Here is a 16362-nt window from a genome sequence, read left to right as displayed (position 1 = left end):
TTTCTCCTAAATTGCCCTTGCTTCAACGCTTGTGAGTTGGCAAAGATACTTATTTGATCGTGACTTCATCTGCTACCCATAAACGTTGTAAAATTAATTGCGAATGAAGGAGCTCTATAAATCCTTCAGTAATATTGTATCTGCTGTGTTAAGTGTACCTGACAGTTGACAGAAAGATTGAGAAGGATGTGAGGCCTACATTAAGGACATCTGCACTGGAATCGCTTATGGTTCAGAAGACGAAAATGTCATCACAGTGGGAAAGATGCTTCAAGAAAAACTACGCTGAAAGCAGCTGCTGCGTGAGAAACAAGCTACAAGGAATGTTTTACCACAGAACTAACAGGTTGTGTGCAAATGTTATTGTGTAATATGATAAACTCTATAATAGAATGCTAGAGGGAAGGGCAAAAGGGGTGTCATTGTTGAGAAGGAAGGAGCATGCTTTGGACTTGACTCGAAATTTTACTCGGGGGCGAAGGGCGATTACTGATAATCCACTTCAAAGGTTTGCACCTCTGGGATTGTATAGTCCTAGCTGCCTGAGCACAAGGAGGGCGATGACTCAGAATATGTCCAAGATGCCTACTGCCAGGACCACTTACTAGGCCACTCAGCCACTGCCCATGGTTCATGAATTAGGACGTAATTATAGTAAATCACAAAATGGGGGAATTAGAAAATATTCTATCAATAAAAACAATGCCAACAACACTATAAAAAAGGAAGCTAAAAGTTTTAATCGACTGTTAATGTTGTGATCATAGCTACGAGACCTCCCATCTTTCATGAAATCCAAACAATTCTAACATGACTTTTCATTTAAAACATCAACATATACATTCAACATTCAAACCACAGCCACTCTGGTGAGAAGCCGGCAACAAGGCTAATCAGGTATTCCAAGGTTCCTTTGACGAGTTTTGCAGACATTTAAGTGTGATGGGTGGTATATTTAATCAATTATTAAGCATCATGTTTCCTATAATATTTTATTTTGAAGTGTATATTTACATGGATGGATGCTATCTTGATACTCGGTTCGGAGGTTGGAATCATAGAAAAATTTTTTTTTGCAATACCTGAAGTAGCAGAAAGGAGAGGTACTTCCTCGATTCTTGCCAAGGACCCACCAACCTGCCCCTAAACGTGTTTTGTCTTATATGGAAGAATTAAAATGGAGACAGTGTAAACCTGATATCTGCGACCACTTTCTATGTTGCTATTAGCCAGCTTGGGTCAGCTGTTTTTCTGACAGAGTTGGCATCATGCGATCCCGCAAGGCTGACACTTTCGTTCTGTCATGGCGTGCTCCTATAACCTTACTACTTTTTACATTTTAGCAGGGTTCCTGGGGATGCTAGAGGCCTGTTGGTCAAATCGGCACTCTAACCTGGTGGCTTATGCTCCCAGCCCAATGGTCTCGTCCAGATCAATATTTTGTAGCTGTAACCTCTTTCATCATCTTTCACGTTATTCAACACCTGTGTATAACGCCAACGTTGGCAAGCCTACCACCTAGTCGGAGCTGCTTGGCAGACACACAACCACATTGCATAAACTGGGTACTGGAAGTGTTACTAATGTGACAATGTAAAGCAGATCATACACTTTAAAAAGCAAACAGATATATTTACCAGGTAATGGTTCTGAGAGATGTAATATGATCTTTTTGCTGCGACTAAACCCAAATGTACCCCCGCTATCTTCTTCACAGAATACCACACAATGAAGTGGCAAAGAAAGGCATGTCATTCCACGAGGAATATCTCCAGGACGTCCCCATAATAACCGGTGAGAAGTCAACACTATTTCACCTCCTTCAAAAGAAGTCTGGAAAAAAAAAAATACAAATAATTTAATTTAGTAATAGAAGAGAATGCCTTTGCTGGCGGGACCTAGTGTTTACACTGCACTAAGTCTTCTGGTATGGGCTAAAGCAATTTTGTTACTTTCATTGATCTGTCTCTGTCTTATCCTTGGCTTTGACAATATGAAAGAGACTAAGGTATGAGCGATGCTAGTAATGCCATTCCTTACGCAGCCAGTCCCTGCTATGAATGGTGTGAAACTGTTGCTCATAGGGTCGGTTGGTGCATGCATTTCAGTGGGCTTGGCAGATTGATATGTAATAGCAACTTCTGGCTTGGTGAGGAAAGCAACGGGAAACTTCCTCACTCCTCATTTCCCTAGTACGCCTCTTCAGTGATGCCTAGGCCATCTATGACAGCTCATGGTGGAACTGTTGAGGATCCAACTAGCCTTCGGGCTGATGACTAAACATACATACAATAGAAGAGAACGCCTAATAACTACGCTATACAGCCTATCACTCAAAAAAAAACAAAAAAACAAATACTAATACAGAAAATACCCTTCTTCCAAGATGAATAAGTGGCTAAAAGTAAGAACTTTCAATAATAATAATAAATTTTAAGGTTAGGAACTTAGGACATACTCTACATGAAAACAAGATTTGAACCAATCCTGTACAGTTGTAAGTTTATAGTCAGAACACACATTTATAAGTACCTTTTCGTCCCCATCATACAGCTTAACTCCACTTTCCCGAGTAATGTATGATTCGCCTGAACCCAAACGTGGTTCTGCATACTCAAAACGATCCATTTGTATTTACTTTAATGAGTACTGTATTTATACATAAACCGTGTTCATTAGTTCTATATCAGAAACTAACATGATAGCAAACTATATAGTTGCAACAGGGCAGCAGAAACAATATATTTTAAAACAAAACATTTACAGAAATTGCCATGCTATTAAAACCTTCCACTAACATGCACGAAAAGTATTAAACTGTCAAAATAAAACAGTGTTGCCAAATCATAAGAAAGGTAAACCAGGGAGTAAATATGTAAAGGGAAAAGCAACGACATGAAAGATAGACTGCTATCTGCCGACCATCTTTGAATCACTTTGAACTTCTAGCAGCCATGACACTTGTAGGCGAAACAAACGACAAGTGTCATGGCAGAGTGACGGTACTTGTATAGACGTATACGTTAAATTCGTTATTCTTTGTGTTTCATGCAATAAAACCGGCCTTAGTTATGATAAAAATCTTTTTAAAATACATATCTTAAATGTACAGTAGAAGTTGTGTGATGACAGTGTTTAACGAATGTGAATAATTCATTTGTGGTTATGTGACAATAGACTGTTGGTTCTAAGGTAGCTCCAGATTCCTGTAATTAACAATATTTAATGAAATAATGTTGAATGCTCAAAGTAAGTAGGGGGTTACGGTACACAAGCCAACCATCGCCAGTTCACTCGTAAGTGCCGTGAAATGCTATTAGATATGTTTATTAGGGAACAGTTTGCTAGGATATGTCAGCTGTTAGCCCATATAAAAATGTAAACTAACAAAACCTCAAACTAATACAATAGGATGAAATATCTGATCATCTTGTAGGTACTGAACGCAAATATACAAAATTAATACACCATAAACCATATTATAAACACAACTTCTATTAAAAATATCACTTCAACATTGACATAATTCTGTACTCTATTGTACTACCTATAACCTCTAAGTACAGATGGAAGAGTTTATGCTCATTATAAAAAACCTAACTAAAATAATTGTACAAATATACACCATATTTTACACTGTGGTCTCTATATATACACAAGCAGGCCTATTCAAAAGTAGATTATAAGTGCCATCTCCATAATTAATACTTAAGGAACAATTTGCTATGATACCGTGTCGGCTGTAGCCTATATAAAAATGTAAACAAACTACTTCTAGTATAGTAGAATGAAATGTCTAATCCTCTTGTAGATTTTGAACACAAATATACAAAAGTAATATACCTTAAACAATATTAGAAGCACAATTTATGTTGAAAATATCACTTTATAACTGACATAATGATATACTGTTTTGTAAGTGCCTACCTACTGTAAAATCTCCAAGTACAGTTGAGACAGTTCCTGATCATAATAAAAAACTAAAACTAAAATTATTGTACAAATATACAGCATATTTTATACTTTGGTATCTACATATACTACACACACAAATAGGCCTATACAAATGTGAGGGGTTGAACTTAACATCAGATTATTAATGGCTAGTTCAGTTAAGTACAAATCAGATAATTATAACTAATACAATATCTCAAATGAACCATAATTTATATTTCCTCCTGTGGTTGGGGGACGCAGATTTAGAATACACCCATGGTATCCCCTGCCTTTCATAAGAGCCCACTAAAGGGGGTGACCAAGGGATGATATTAAACCCATGTGATTACTTGTGATTAGTACCATTATGTGCAGAACACCATGGGTCGACGTTACTTGCGACTAGTACCACCTTGCGAGGTCTACGTTACAAAGAAGCAGTACCATTATCCGAGAAACACTACAGGTCTACTGCATTCCACCAGTCGGTCCCACTGTGTTCAGAATGGGACTGTGTTACCTATAAGTAGTACCACGTTATAAGGAACACCATGGGTCTACGTTGCCTGTGGTTAGCATCACTTTGTGAGGAAAACCACAAGTTTGACTGGCGCCGTGATAAGTACCACTGTGATGAAAACCATGGGTCTGCGTTGCCCAAGAGTAATTCCATTATGTGAGGAACACAAAGGATTTGTGTTGCCTGTGGGCATTACCATAATGTGATACACCATGGATCTAAATTGCCTATGATTAGTAGCACTATGTGAGCAACACCATGGTTCTGCATTGCTTGTGAGTAGAACCCTTATGTGCAAAACACCATAGTAGGTTTGTGTTACCTGTGAGTGGAACCATTATGTGTGACATACTATGAGTCTACATTACTTGTGATTAGTACCCACCAATATAATGATATGAAATTTAGTGCCCATGATAGTACCATGAGCCTACGTTACCTGTGATTAGTACCACTATAGGAGGAACAACATAGTCCTGCTTTACCATTGATTAGTTTCCTTAGATGTGAAGGGAAGCCAAACTTTGAGGGTACAGCATTATCCTTCAGGTATTTTCTGTCATTAGCATACCTGAAAAACATAAATAGATTTGAATTAATATTGTTTATATGCTGTATTTTACTAATCTTTGATGCCAGTTAGAGCAGTAATGAAAGAAAATGTCATGGCACTTCAGTTCTATCCCTGTTGGAATCTCAGTTTACTAGTTTCTCTGATCATAACTTAAGTGGCCACTGTGGTGGATCAGTGGCTAAAATACCTGCTTAGGTTAAACCTGCTGTCAAACCTAGTTACCAGGTTCAGGATTTTATCAGAGATTTTCTCCTGCCCCTTTCTGATAAGTGTCTGGTAAGTAATAGGTAAACTGTTTCACCATTAAGGCATTCACCTCATTATCACTGACTGTAATCCTGTGAAAGACCTAGCAGTTACAACAGGAGCTTAAAGTTAAATTCATTAATTCATAAATGAAGAGTTTAACTTCTAGATTTCATTCCTCTATTTTACATGTTAGGCTCCACATATTGGAGGAGCTAAGCATCTTTCCACTAATAAGAGTTTATATTGCTGTAGGCTAATAATAATTTTTACCTGAAATCTGAAGGTGTAAAGTGATCTGAATATAATCTGTTGCATTGGTTGGCTCCCAATGGTCTCTCCTTACTGCAATCAACCATTTCTTTAACAAAGGTATATTGTTCAAAGGAAACCTTGAAGGAAAAAAGTGTCATGATTAGAATGGCCTATGGGATATGAAATTGTGTTTAGGCCTATACTGAAATAATTCGCAAATACCTAATTGTTCATACATACTTGCGAAATGTAACGTTAATCCCTTTCTGATGGCTATTGGTGCAGTTAAATGCTGCGCACGACGTGAGCATTTTGAAAAATAAAATCTCGTACTTTACAACATACTACTGTTCATCTTCTTCCAACCAAACGGCCGCCAGATTTTGTGGGCTTATTTCATTAAAAGTCTTTTAATTATTAATGTCAACAGTCTTCAAAACGTCTGGACTCGCTATTTTTAAATAGGACTTGATTTTTGCAACAAAAATAACCATATTTACTCATGAACTGATAATACGACTGAGGCTAAAGTGACACGTGGCGTGGCCAGTCTCAAAGTGTCAAATTCTCTTGCCTTCAACTGTCATGGCGGCCGTAGTTCACTGAGCTTCAGACAGGGGCGCTGTAACGAGTATGTTTAGCAGTCTATATATCTTTAATGTCGTTGGGGAAAAGTGACGCCAATGATCCACGTTAATCTCTAAGATGTTAATCCCCACAGACACCTATAGAATTATGAAATAGACTGGCAATGAGCATAAGAAATCTGAAGCCTGAAGCGTACGACCGCCACCATCTGACATCACTACACTATCCCGATGCAATACTGTAAATTAGTAGCCGAAACGGGAATATCGGACAGCAGATAATTAAAAGAATTCAACGTACATCGAAATAATAACGATAATACTCATTAATTGGAACTATTAGACCCTTTATTTTACTGCAAAAAAAGAAACTTTGATACATCAATTTGCATACGGTATACTTAAAAATAGCCAAACTCTTACGACAGATGTATGCATAGATCTGTTACCATTCAACTCTCTTACAGCATGATTCACACATATTTTCAAGAACACTGATGAAATTATGCTAATAAGGCGACAAATATGTGTGTCCATTGGGTTTAGATTTAAGGATGTTAGTTTAAGCTTGAAAGCAAATTTCTTTCATACAAATGAGATGTGACTTCATTAGGTATGTTCCCTTTAGTGACTGAGATTCAACCACTACATATATTCCCTCTAAAATACATCTCAGTAGGTTTTTGCACATGAACAACACCCTTCGTAGGAACATAGAGATTACACTTATTCATCAAAGAAATGAATGGACAAGGATTCTCTTTTTGTACAGCTGCTTCATTACAAGTATCATATTGTAGAGAATTGACTAACATGTTTTCCACAAATCATCATCATTATTATTATTATTATTATTATTATTATTATTATTATTATTATTATTATTCCGCACTCCATCCCAAGGGGGCTAACGCCAACAAATATACACCGTAAAGAAGTTATTTATGTCTCCTGCATAATTAGGCATCTTTAATAGTAAATTTAATAGCATTATGAAAAGAGTGCTTGGAGCAGGGGCAAATGCTGGTCATGAAAGTCAGGCTTGCTCTTCCATTCGTGAAAGTTGGTGGGGTGCGACATGCCTAGTTCTGAACGAATAAAATTTATAAACCCAATAACCGCTAAATCACATGAACATTTTAATCATCAGTTATATGAACATGCATTCAAACTGGTTACGTCACACCTTCAAGAATGGCCTAAAGAATAACAATCAGACACGTTTTACAATTATTAACAAATCATGACAAGCCAGTGATTATATAATTTAAACAAGTAAACGTCAAACTACGTACATAGAAAAATTGCAACTATTTATTTATTTATTTGATCTTCCTACTTGAAAACAAACTCTACTCTGCGGGTTCTCTTTACAAAACCATCAATAACTTCATTTACAGAAAGAGGACTGTAATCTAATTTTTGCAAGCAATCCTTTTTCAATCAACAACATAGCTAATGATGATAGCCTCTCCTGACCTTGAGTCGATCTGCAATATGTATTAATGCGTCTCAGTGTTGAAAAAGAACGTTCTGCAGAGGATGTAGTAGCAGGAATTGTTGCTACAAGTTTGATGAGCTTGAACATTTCTGGCATACCCATGTACAATTTATTAGTATGCATAAACTGCATTAAGTCTGAAACACTTTTCTCTTTAAAATCAGAAGATGAATACATCACACTTAATTCGGTTTTTAAGCGAACAATGTCGAAAAATGACCCATACGTCTTTTCTAGGGCAGTAACGTCAGTCTTGAAACCTATTTCTGTGCTTCTCAAACATATCACAATCCAACAGAGAGAAGAACACAAATTTATTTAGGCATTTAAAACGCCCTCCTATTTGAACAAGTACATTGTCAAGAATTTCATTGGATAGACGTTTGTATTTTGATTTTTCTGGTTCATCTCTAATTCTTCCATTTTTAGAGCACGGCTGTTCTCCATAAACATCAATTTCAGTATCAACATGTCCATACAAACTATCAAAATCTTCATCTCTCATAGACTGGATATTTAAAAAGAGCTCCGCAACCTTCTTGCCACAGTACTGAATATCCAGACATTTTGTTTGTAAAATATTGAACACAGTATCGGAGAATGAAAAATCAATCAATCAATCAATACTGATCTGCATTTAGGGCAGTCGCCCAGGTGGCAGATTCCCTATCTGTTGCTTTCCTAGCCTTTTCCGAAATGATTTCAAAGAAATTGGAAATTTATTGAACATCTCCCTTGGTAAGTTATTCCAATCCCTAACTCCCCTTCCTATAAATGAATATTTGCCCCAGTTTGCCCTCCTGAATTCCAACTTTACCTTCATATTGTGATCTTTCCTACTTTTATAAACGCCATTCAAACATATTCGTCTACTAATGTCATTCCACGCCATCTCTCCGCTGACAGCTCGGAACATACCACTTAGTCGAGCAGCTCTTCTTCTTTCTCTCAATTCTTCCCAACCCAAACTTTGCAACATTTTTGTAACGCTACTCTTTTGTCGGAAATCACCCAGAACAAATCGAGCTGCTTTTCTTTGGATTTTTCCAGTTCTTGAATCAGGTAATCCTGGTGAGGGTCCCATACACTGGAACCATACTCTAGTTGGGGTCTTACCAGAGACTTACATGCACTCTCCTTTACATCCTTACTACAACCCCTAAACACCCTCATAACCATGTGCAGAGATCTGTACCCTTTATTTACAATCTCATTTATGTGATTACCCCAATGAAGATCATTCCTTATATTAACACCTAGATACTTACAATGATCCCCAAAAGGAACTTTCACCCCATCAACGCAGTAATTAAAACTGAGAGGACTTTTCCTATTTGTGAAACTCACAACATGACTTTTAACCCCGTTTATCAACATACCATTGCCTGCTGTTCATCTCACAACATTTTCGAGGTCACGTTGCAGTTGCTCACAATCTTGTAACGTATTTATCACTCTATAGAGAATAACATCATCCGCAAAAAGCCTTACCTCCGATTCCACTCCTTTACTCATATCATTTATATATATGAGAAAACATAAAGGTCCAATAATACTGCCTTGAGGAATTCCCCTCTTAATTATTACAGGGTCAGATAAAGCTTTGCCTACTCTAAATTTCTGAGATCTATTTTCTAGAAATATAGCTCTTTTGTCTAGTCCAATTTCACTCATTTTTGCCAGTAGTCTCCCATGATCCACCCTATCAAATGTTTTAGACAGGTCAATCGCGATACAGTCCATTTGACCTCCAGAATCCAAGATATCTGCTATATCTTGCTGGAATCCTACAAGTTGAGCTTCAGTGGAATAACCCTTCCTAAAACCGAATTGCCTTCTATCGAACCAGTTATTAATTTCACAAACATGTCTAATATAATATTAGAAAGAATGCTTTCCCAAAGCTTACATACAATGCATGTCAAACTTACTGGCCTGTAATTTTCAGCTTTATGTCTATCACCCTTTCCTTTATACACAGGGGCTACTATAGCAACTCTCCATTCATCTGGTATAGCTCCTCCGACCAAACAATAATCAAATAAGTACTTCAGATATGGTACTATATCCCAACCCATTGTCTTTAGTATATCCCCAGAAATCTGATCAATTCCAGCCGCTTTTCTAGTTTTCAACTTTTGTATCTTATTGTAAATGTCATTTTTATCATACGTAAATTTCATTACTTCTTTGGCCTTAGTCTCCTCCTCTATCTCGACATCATCCTTGTAACCAACAATCTTTACATACTGCTGACTAAATACTTCTGCCTTTTGAAGATCATCACATACACACTCCCCTTGTTCATTAATTATTCCTGGAATGTCCTTCTTGGAACCTGTTTCTGCCTTAAAATACCTCCTGCCAGCAGAAATCTAGTGTTGAATTTAAGTAAGAAGAACAAAAATCCTTGTGCTTTCAATGTAGTGTCTTCATCCCAGTCGTCTGAAGTATCCTGTACATGTTGAAAGAATTTCATCAGCGTATCATAATATTCCTTCACAGTATTAATAAGTGAAGCAAAATTCCATCTCGTTGGTGCTACTGTTGGCAACTTCCTCTGAACAAAATGTCGAAGAGCAGCTGTTCTCTTTGTAGACTTTGAAAAAATAAAGCAGCAAGTCCTGACATTGTTTGGAAGAAAAATGTACATTCTTTGATTTTTGAAGCAGACTGCTGTAGTGTTGAATTCAATAGGTGGCTATAACAATGCACACATCTCGCATATGGGTACTGGTCTTGAAGTAGTTTATTAAGCCCATTCACATGACCTGCTAAGACAGCAGCACCGTCATATGTTTGAGCCACAATATTTTCCTCACAACTGAACTATTTTAAAATAGCACGAACTTGATTTAAGAGGGCCCCAGCAGTGCGATCTTTACTAACGTCAGCAAAACCAAGATACCTCTCTTGAATTTCACCACTTGCATCTACAAAACGGAGTAAAGTGGAAAGTTATGACTAATTAATAATACCGGACGTTTCGTCCAATATTATTGCCGCAAAAGTTGCTTGTTTAAGCTCCTCCTTTATTCTTCTCACAATTACTGAACTTATTTCTGCTATTAAATCATTTTGAATTGCAGACGACGTCCTTCTAAAAATGGTGGAGTCTTTCAGATGAGCTGCCAGAAGAGGATCATATTCACTTATAATTTGTAGAAGTTCGACGTAATTCCCTCTGTTTACGGAAGTTGCAGACTCGTCATGTCCGCGAAATGGTAGTTCCAGTTTTGCTAAAAAAAGGCACTGCATCGATCAGTCGTTTAAGTATGTCACGATTTTTCTTTACCTTTTCATTATGAAGTTGGTCACTGGTGCGTTTCTGTTCATCCAGCTGGTGGTCGATCCTTGTAAGCCCAAAGCTATTTAACTGCAAGGAACACTTCATATGGTTTGCAGATTTCTCATGTCTTGTAAGGGACAGTATCAAGGTGTTCAAACTGTCAAAGCCACTTTTTCACCATACACCGTTATCAGCAGAAAATAGTAAACACGGCCAGCAAAACAGTATATTCAGTTTCTTGGACCCTGTCAACCAGTGCGTATTATTATATTGAGATACAGAAAACGAACGTACATATTCTCTATTTTTCTCCCTGTGCTGTGTCTTTAACCCTTTTGCCCTCAGGCTATTTTCACCGGTCAAGCCCAAAACACTCAGGCCATTTTTCATGATTATGCATGTTAAAATGTAAAAAATTGCCGTATAAAGAAATCCCCAGTCACAAAATTGAAAAAAATTGCAGTAGTACACTATTTAATATCGTTTTAGGAAAAAAATATCCCAAAATTTTTCATGGCATATTTTACTTCAAAATAAATTTTGAAATTTGAAAATATATTACAAAAAATAAAAATCTGTTTTTAAATACTAAAAAAGTAATATGTTCTTTAGTGATATTGTTGTTCAGTCATTCTGAAAATAAGAGCATTTAATTCTGTATAACATGATATAATTTTGTTTTTTGTATTCTTATTTAGTCATGAGTTATAGCACCTGACGTAAAGAACTGTACACGCACCTTCCGGAGTGAGCATTTGTGTTTTGGAAAACATTCTCCTATCATCAGTACCTGTAAAATCCGAATCACTTCTTCTTTATCTACAGCTTTTCCCACACCTGTGGGGTCGCGGGTGCGAACTGTGTCGCACATGTGGATTTGGCTGGTGGTTTATGGCCGGATGCCCTTGCTGACGCCGACCCTACATGGGGGAAGTAATCACTATCGCGTGTTACCGTGGTAGTTTGTAGTGTAGTGTGTTGTCTGAATATGAAGAAGAAAGTGTTGGGACAAACACAAACACACAGGCCCCGGGTCAGAAGAATTAATCAATGGCGATTAAAATTGCCGACCTGGCCGCGAATCAAACCCGGGCCCTCCGAACCGAATACCTCAACGCTGATCATTCAGCCGATGAGTCGGACTGAAATACGAATCAATGTCGGCTATAACGTCACCGTCATCATCTAAAGCATCTAAATAATCCAAAACATCGGAATTATTTAGCCTAGAACTTGGCCCAGCCATGTAAAAAAAATTAGGCCTACTCGTGGCACGAAAATCTAATAACACGAAATGTTAAACAAAAATTCACTTGAAAACACTGATAAATGTAGAATATAAACAAAATATAATTAACAATAATCTATTATTAAAATGGAAACAATAAAACGAAGGAAAACACGTATTTTGAAGCTTAAATGAGACTGTACTGGCAAGCAGCACACTTCAACTCGTCATGCGGTGAACATACGCGGTTTGATAACTTCATTTGTTCCAAACAGGTGAGCTTAGTGTCTGTATCTCTCGAGAAAAGTGTAAACTAAATCCAAAAGCTACTATTGATGTCTTTTCCTGACATCTGGGGGTCCATTAAGGTACTTATACAGCCGTCCGAACACAAAGCCGATAGATCGGCACGCTGAGTGTTTTAAGCAATACCACCCGAGCCGATAGATCGGCTCGCTGAGCGTATAAGGGTTAAATCTGGCAGCGCCGGACAGGGCCTGCCATTCTTAATAATGTCTGTTTTCATTGGATAGTTCTCCGAGAAAATGGATTTGATAACAAGCTGTCAATAGCGCACGGTTCGGAACCCATTGAAGCACGTCAAATCATTCAGAATAGATGATCAGGAAATTACAGTACACTACTCACTGACACAACACTCTAGATATGTAGCTCTCAGACCAGAGCTTCCAACTACACATTACAAACGTGACTGCTTGCAACCGGCCTTGGAAGGAAGAAACCTGCGCGCGCATACATTTCTCACTGTGTCGACAGCTCCGCTGAAGCCTCTAAGACACGAGCAAGCCTTGCTGGACTCGCCAAGATATATGCAACATGCGATTTGTTTAACGCAGATCTATTACAGATACGGTACATATTGTAATTTTTTTAACTCGCCTGTTTTAGAAAAATATTGCGCTTGCGCACCAAGTGTAGCATGCTCGGAGAAATCGCCCCTGGCTTGGAGTAGGAATATCAGCACCATCAAGGCTGACCTACATTATGATTAAAGAAAGCTTCCTCATAGAAGGTATGGGGTTGCAATTGATTCTACCAATTACCAAGTCTTCTGAAAAAATCTCTCAAATATTACTTGAGAAAAGGAACGCCATCTGGAGTGAATTCTATACTACGGTCACCATACTGACAGATGACTGAAGACAGGCCAACTAAAAACCGAGACACGCTATCATGCGATTTGCAGTGCATGGTTTTCGCCACAAGCTTTGCACCAACAAAAGATTTCACTTTCAAATCAAATCAAAATCTCTTTATTTGCAAATGAGGTGTCTACCTCGGTGGCAAATGGTACACTAAAATACATTATTGTCAAGCACTAAATTTTAAATTAACAAGAGAAGAATTTTTTTTCTAGAATACAATAATATAAAATTTATGCTAACAATTTTTTTCTATTAAACAAACAGATCATCCTTAATAAATTTATATTGTTTACAAAATTCTACTTATAATATCTCCTATACTTACAAACACAGTCAACTTATATACATTATGTGGAATTACTTCAAATGATACTATGCAACTGGTATAAGATAAAAATTTAAATTGCATTTATTTCCTTCTTTTTAACCCATTTTGGAACCTAAGTAGCATAACGACCTGCTGCGTCTTAACCAGAACCCATTTTGCCACCACTTTTCAGAGTTCCTGAAGGGCATTCACAGCTACCGTAGCGGTCCCAGGGCCCTCGAAGTCCCCACTGTACTTCACCCCTACAGGCAGTCCCCTACTTTGGCTGTCCAAACTCCATGGACCAGGGGATGGAATTAATTTTTTTAACACACATTTTTTATTTACAATAGCCTGCACTGGTCGAATGCCCTCTAACATTTCATTTATTTTCCCTGTTGCTGTTTATTCTCTTCTTGAATACCTGTACAGATTTTGGAAAAGGATCAAGCACTACCCCTGGTAAACTGTTCCACTCCTTCACGCCCTTCCCAATGAATGAAAACTTACCCCAGTCGCTTCTGCTAAAATTCCTTCTAATTTTATACTTGTAGTCAGTTCTGCCAATATAATTATTCTCCAACTGAAGCCTCTCACGGATTTCTCCCCAAGCTTCTTCCCCTGTATAGGCCCTATATAATCCTATAAGTCTAGTTTTCTCCCTTCTCTTACTTAAAGTTTCCCACCCAAGTTCTTCTAACATTTCTGATACACTACTCTTTCTCCTGAAATCCCCTGTTACAAATCTTGCTGCTTTCCTCTGCACACTATTTATTTCTTTTATTAGGTATTCTTGGTGAGGATCCCAAACACTGTTTGCACATTCCAATAATGGACGAACCATACTCAAGTAACTTTTTTCTTTTAATTCTTTGTTGCATCCTTTAAGTAGCCTCATTATGACATGTAACAATCTGTATGCTTTCCAAACAATGTCATCAACATGACACTTCCAGTGCAAATTACTTTCAAATCTCACACCTAAGTATTTGCACTTGCCATCTTTTGGGATAACTACCTCATCCAAAGTATATTAAAATTCAGTTTTAAAGCTCCTATTTGTAAATGTTGTAACAGTTGATTTGCTTCCATTAACCTTCATATTATTTTCTTCAACCCACTGTTGGATACTTTCAAGGTCCCTTTGTAATTCTGAACAATCCTCAATGTTATTTATTTCCCTATAAACAATTATATCATATGTATACAATCTTATTTTTGATGTTATATTGTTCCCTAAATCACTTGTGTATATTAAGAAAAGTAACGGACCGATTATACTACCCTGTGCCATTCCCTTCCAAACTTTCTCTTCCTGTGATTTATTATTTCCTACTTTGACTTTCTGAACCCTTGAATTTGGAAATGTGCTTATCCAACGTATAACCCTAACATCCAATCCTATTCCCTCCAATTTCTTTAACAATATTCCACGTTCCACTCTGTCAAAGGCTTTGGAAGGATCTATGGCTAAGCAATCTAACTGGCCTCCTGAATCCAACTGATCTGATATGTCCTGCTGAAATCCCACCAGTTGTGCTTCACAAGAAAATTTCTTTCTAAATCCATACTGGCTCCTCATGAACCAATTTTTATCATCACATATCCCTCTGATGTACTTTGATATTAAACTCTCCAGTATTTTACAAACTATACTGGTCAGGCTGATTGGTCTGTAGTTCTCTGGTTTCCTTTTATCACCCTTTCCTTTATAAATTGGTATTATTATAGATTCCTGCCATTCTTTTGGTATTACACTATTATTATGACATAGTCAAAGAGAAATTTTAAATAAGGCACTATGTACCACCCCATTGTCTTTAATACCTCCCCAGTAATTTGATCACTTCCTGCTGATTTTCCTTGCTGAAGCAGTTGGATTTCTCTGAAAATATCTTCATTTGTGAATGAGAAACTTTTTGTTTCCCAATGTGTCTCTCCCTCTCTATCTTCTCTTACTGTTTCCAACTCCTGACAACCTTCTACTGAATCTCTGAATTCCCTACTAAATAGATTTGCTTTCTCAGTATCTGTTGAATAGTGTTCACCCCCTTCTCCCACCATTGTGGGAATTTGGATTCCTTTTCCTTTTTGATTCCTAATATATGAATACATCTTTTTCCATTTCCCTTTGTGGTCATTACCCTCTTGAAGTATGCCATTCATATATTTCTCTTTTGCTTCCTTTTTCACTCTGTTCAGTTCCCTCATTAGCTGTTTTCTAGTTTCTCTATTCTCCCTAGCCTCTTTGATTTTCCTGTTTACTATTCTACATTTTCTTTTTAATTTCCTTATCTCCCTTGTATAATAAACAGGGTCTGAGGTCATTTTACCCTTCTTAACAGGTACAAATCTCTTCTCTCCTTCCCAAATGATTCCTTTAAATTTAGCCCAAAGTGTATCCACATTACTCCCTTCACATATCCAACAACTGAATTCTGTATAATTTCTTGTCTTGTGTGACCCTCTTACTAAGCATTTATGGTACAAGTCCTACATCCATTATTACAGCTTTATGGTCACCTATTCCTTCAATTACCTCAGTTTTATCAACAATTTCCCATGGTTTAACCAAGAATACATCTAGCAAGTTGTTGAGACGAGTCGGTTCTTGTAATACTTGTGTAAATCCTCCCTCCCAAATTAACTTATTTGCCAGTTTCTGTTCATGGGCTTCACTTGCAGCTCCATTCCATTCAACTTCAGGCAAGTTTAGATCTCCCCCAATTATTACCATATCATTATTATTGTTT

The 16362-nt window shown here is 37.4% G+C and overlaps 1 protein-coding gene across 1 annotated transcript in view; it reads right to left on the bottom strand.

Moving 5' to 3' along the window:
* Vps36 (vacuolar protein sorting 36) overlaps positions 1 to 2802 on the bottom strand; it is a 120374-nt gene extending 117572 nt beyond the window's left edge. The window contains exons 1-2 of the mRNA XM_067135443.2: positions 2533 to 2802; positions 1638 to 1833 (exon numbers count right to left, since the gene is read on the bottom strand). Coding sequence (XP_066991544.1) covers positions 1638 to 1833; positions 2533 to 2628 — 292 coding nt within the window. The 5' untranslated portion in view covers positions 2629 to 2802. The remainder of the gene's footprint in view (positions 1 to 1637; positions 1834 to 2532) is intronic.
* Positions 2803 to 16362: the final 13560 nt, after the last annotated feature.

This window comes from Anabrus simplex, chromosome 1, assembly GCF_040414725.1.
Source record: "Anabrus simplex isolate iqAnaSimp1 chromosome 1, ASM4041472v1, whole genome shotgun sequence".
In the NCBI taxonomy this organism is placed as follows: Eukaryota; Metazoa; Arthropoda; class Insecta; order Orthoptera; family Tettigoniidae; genus Anabrus; species Anabrus simplex.
Note: the sequence above shows the minus strand (reverse complement) of the source record. Positions and strands in the feature narration are given on the sequence as shown.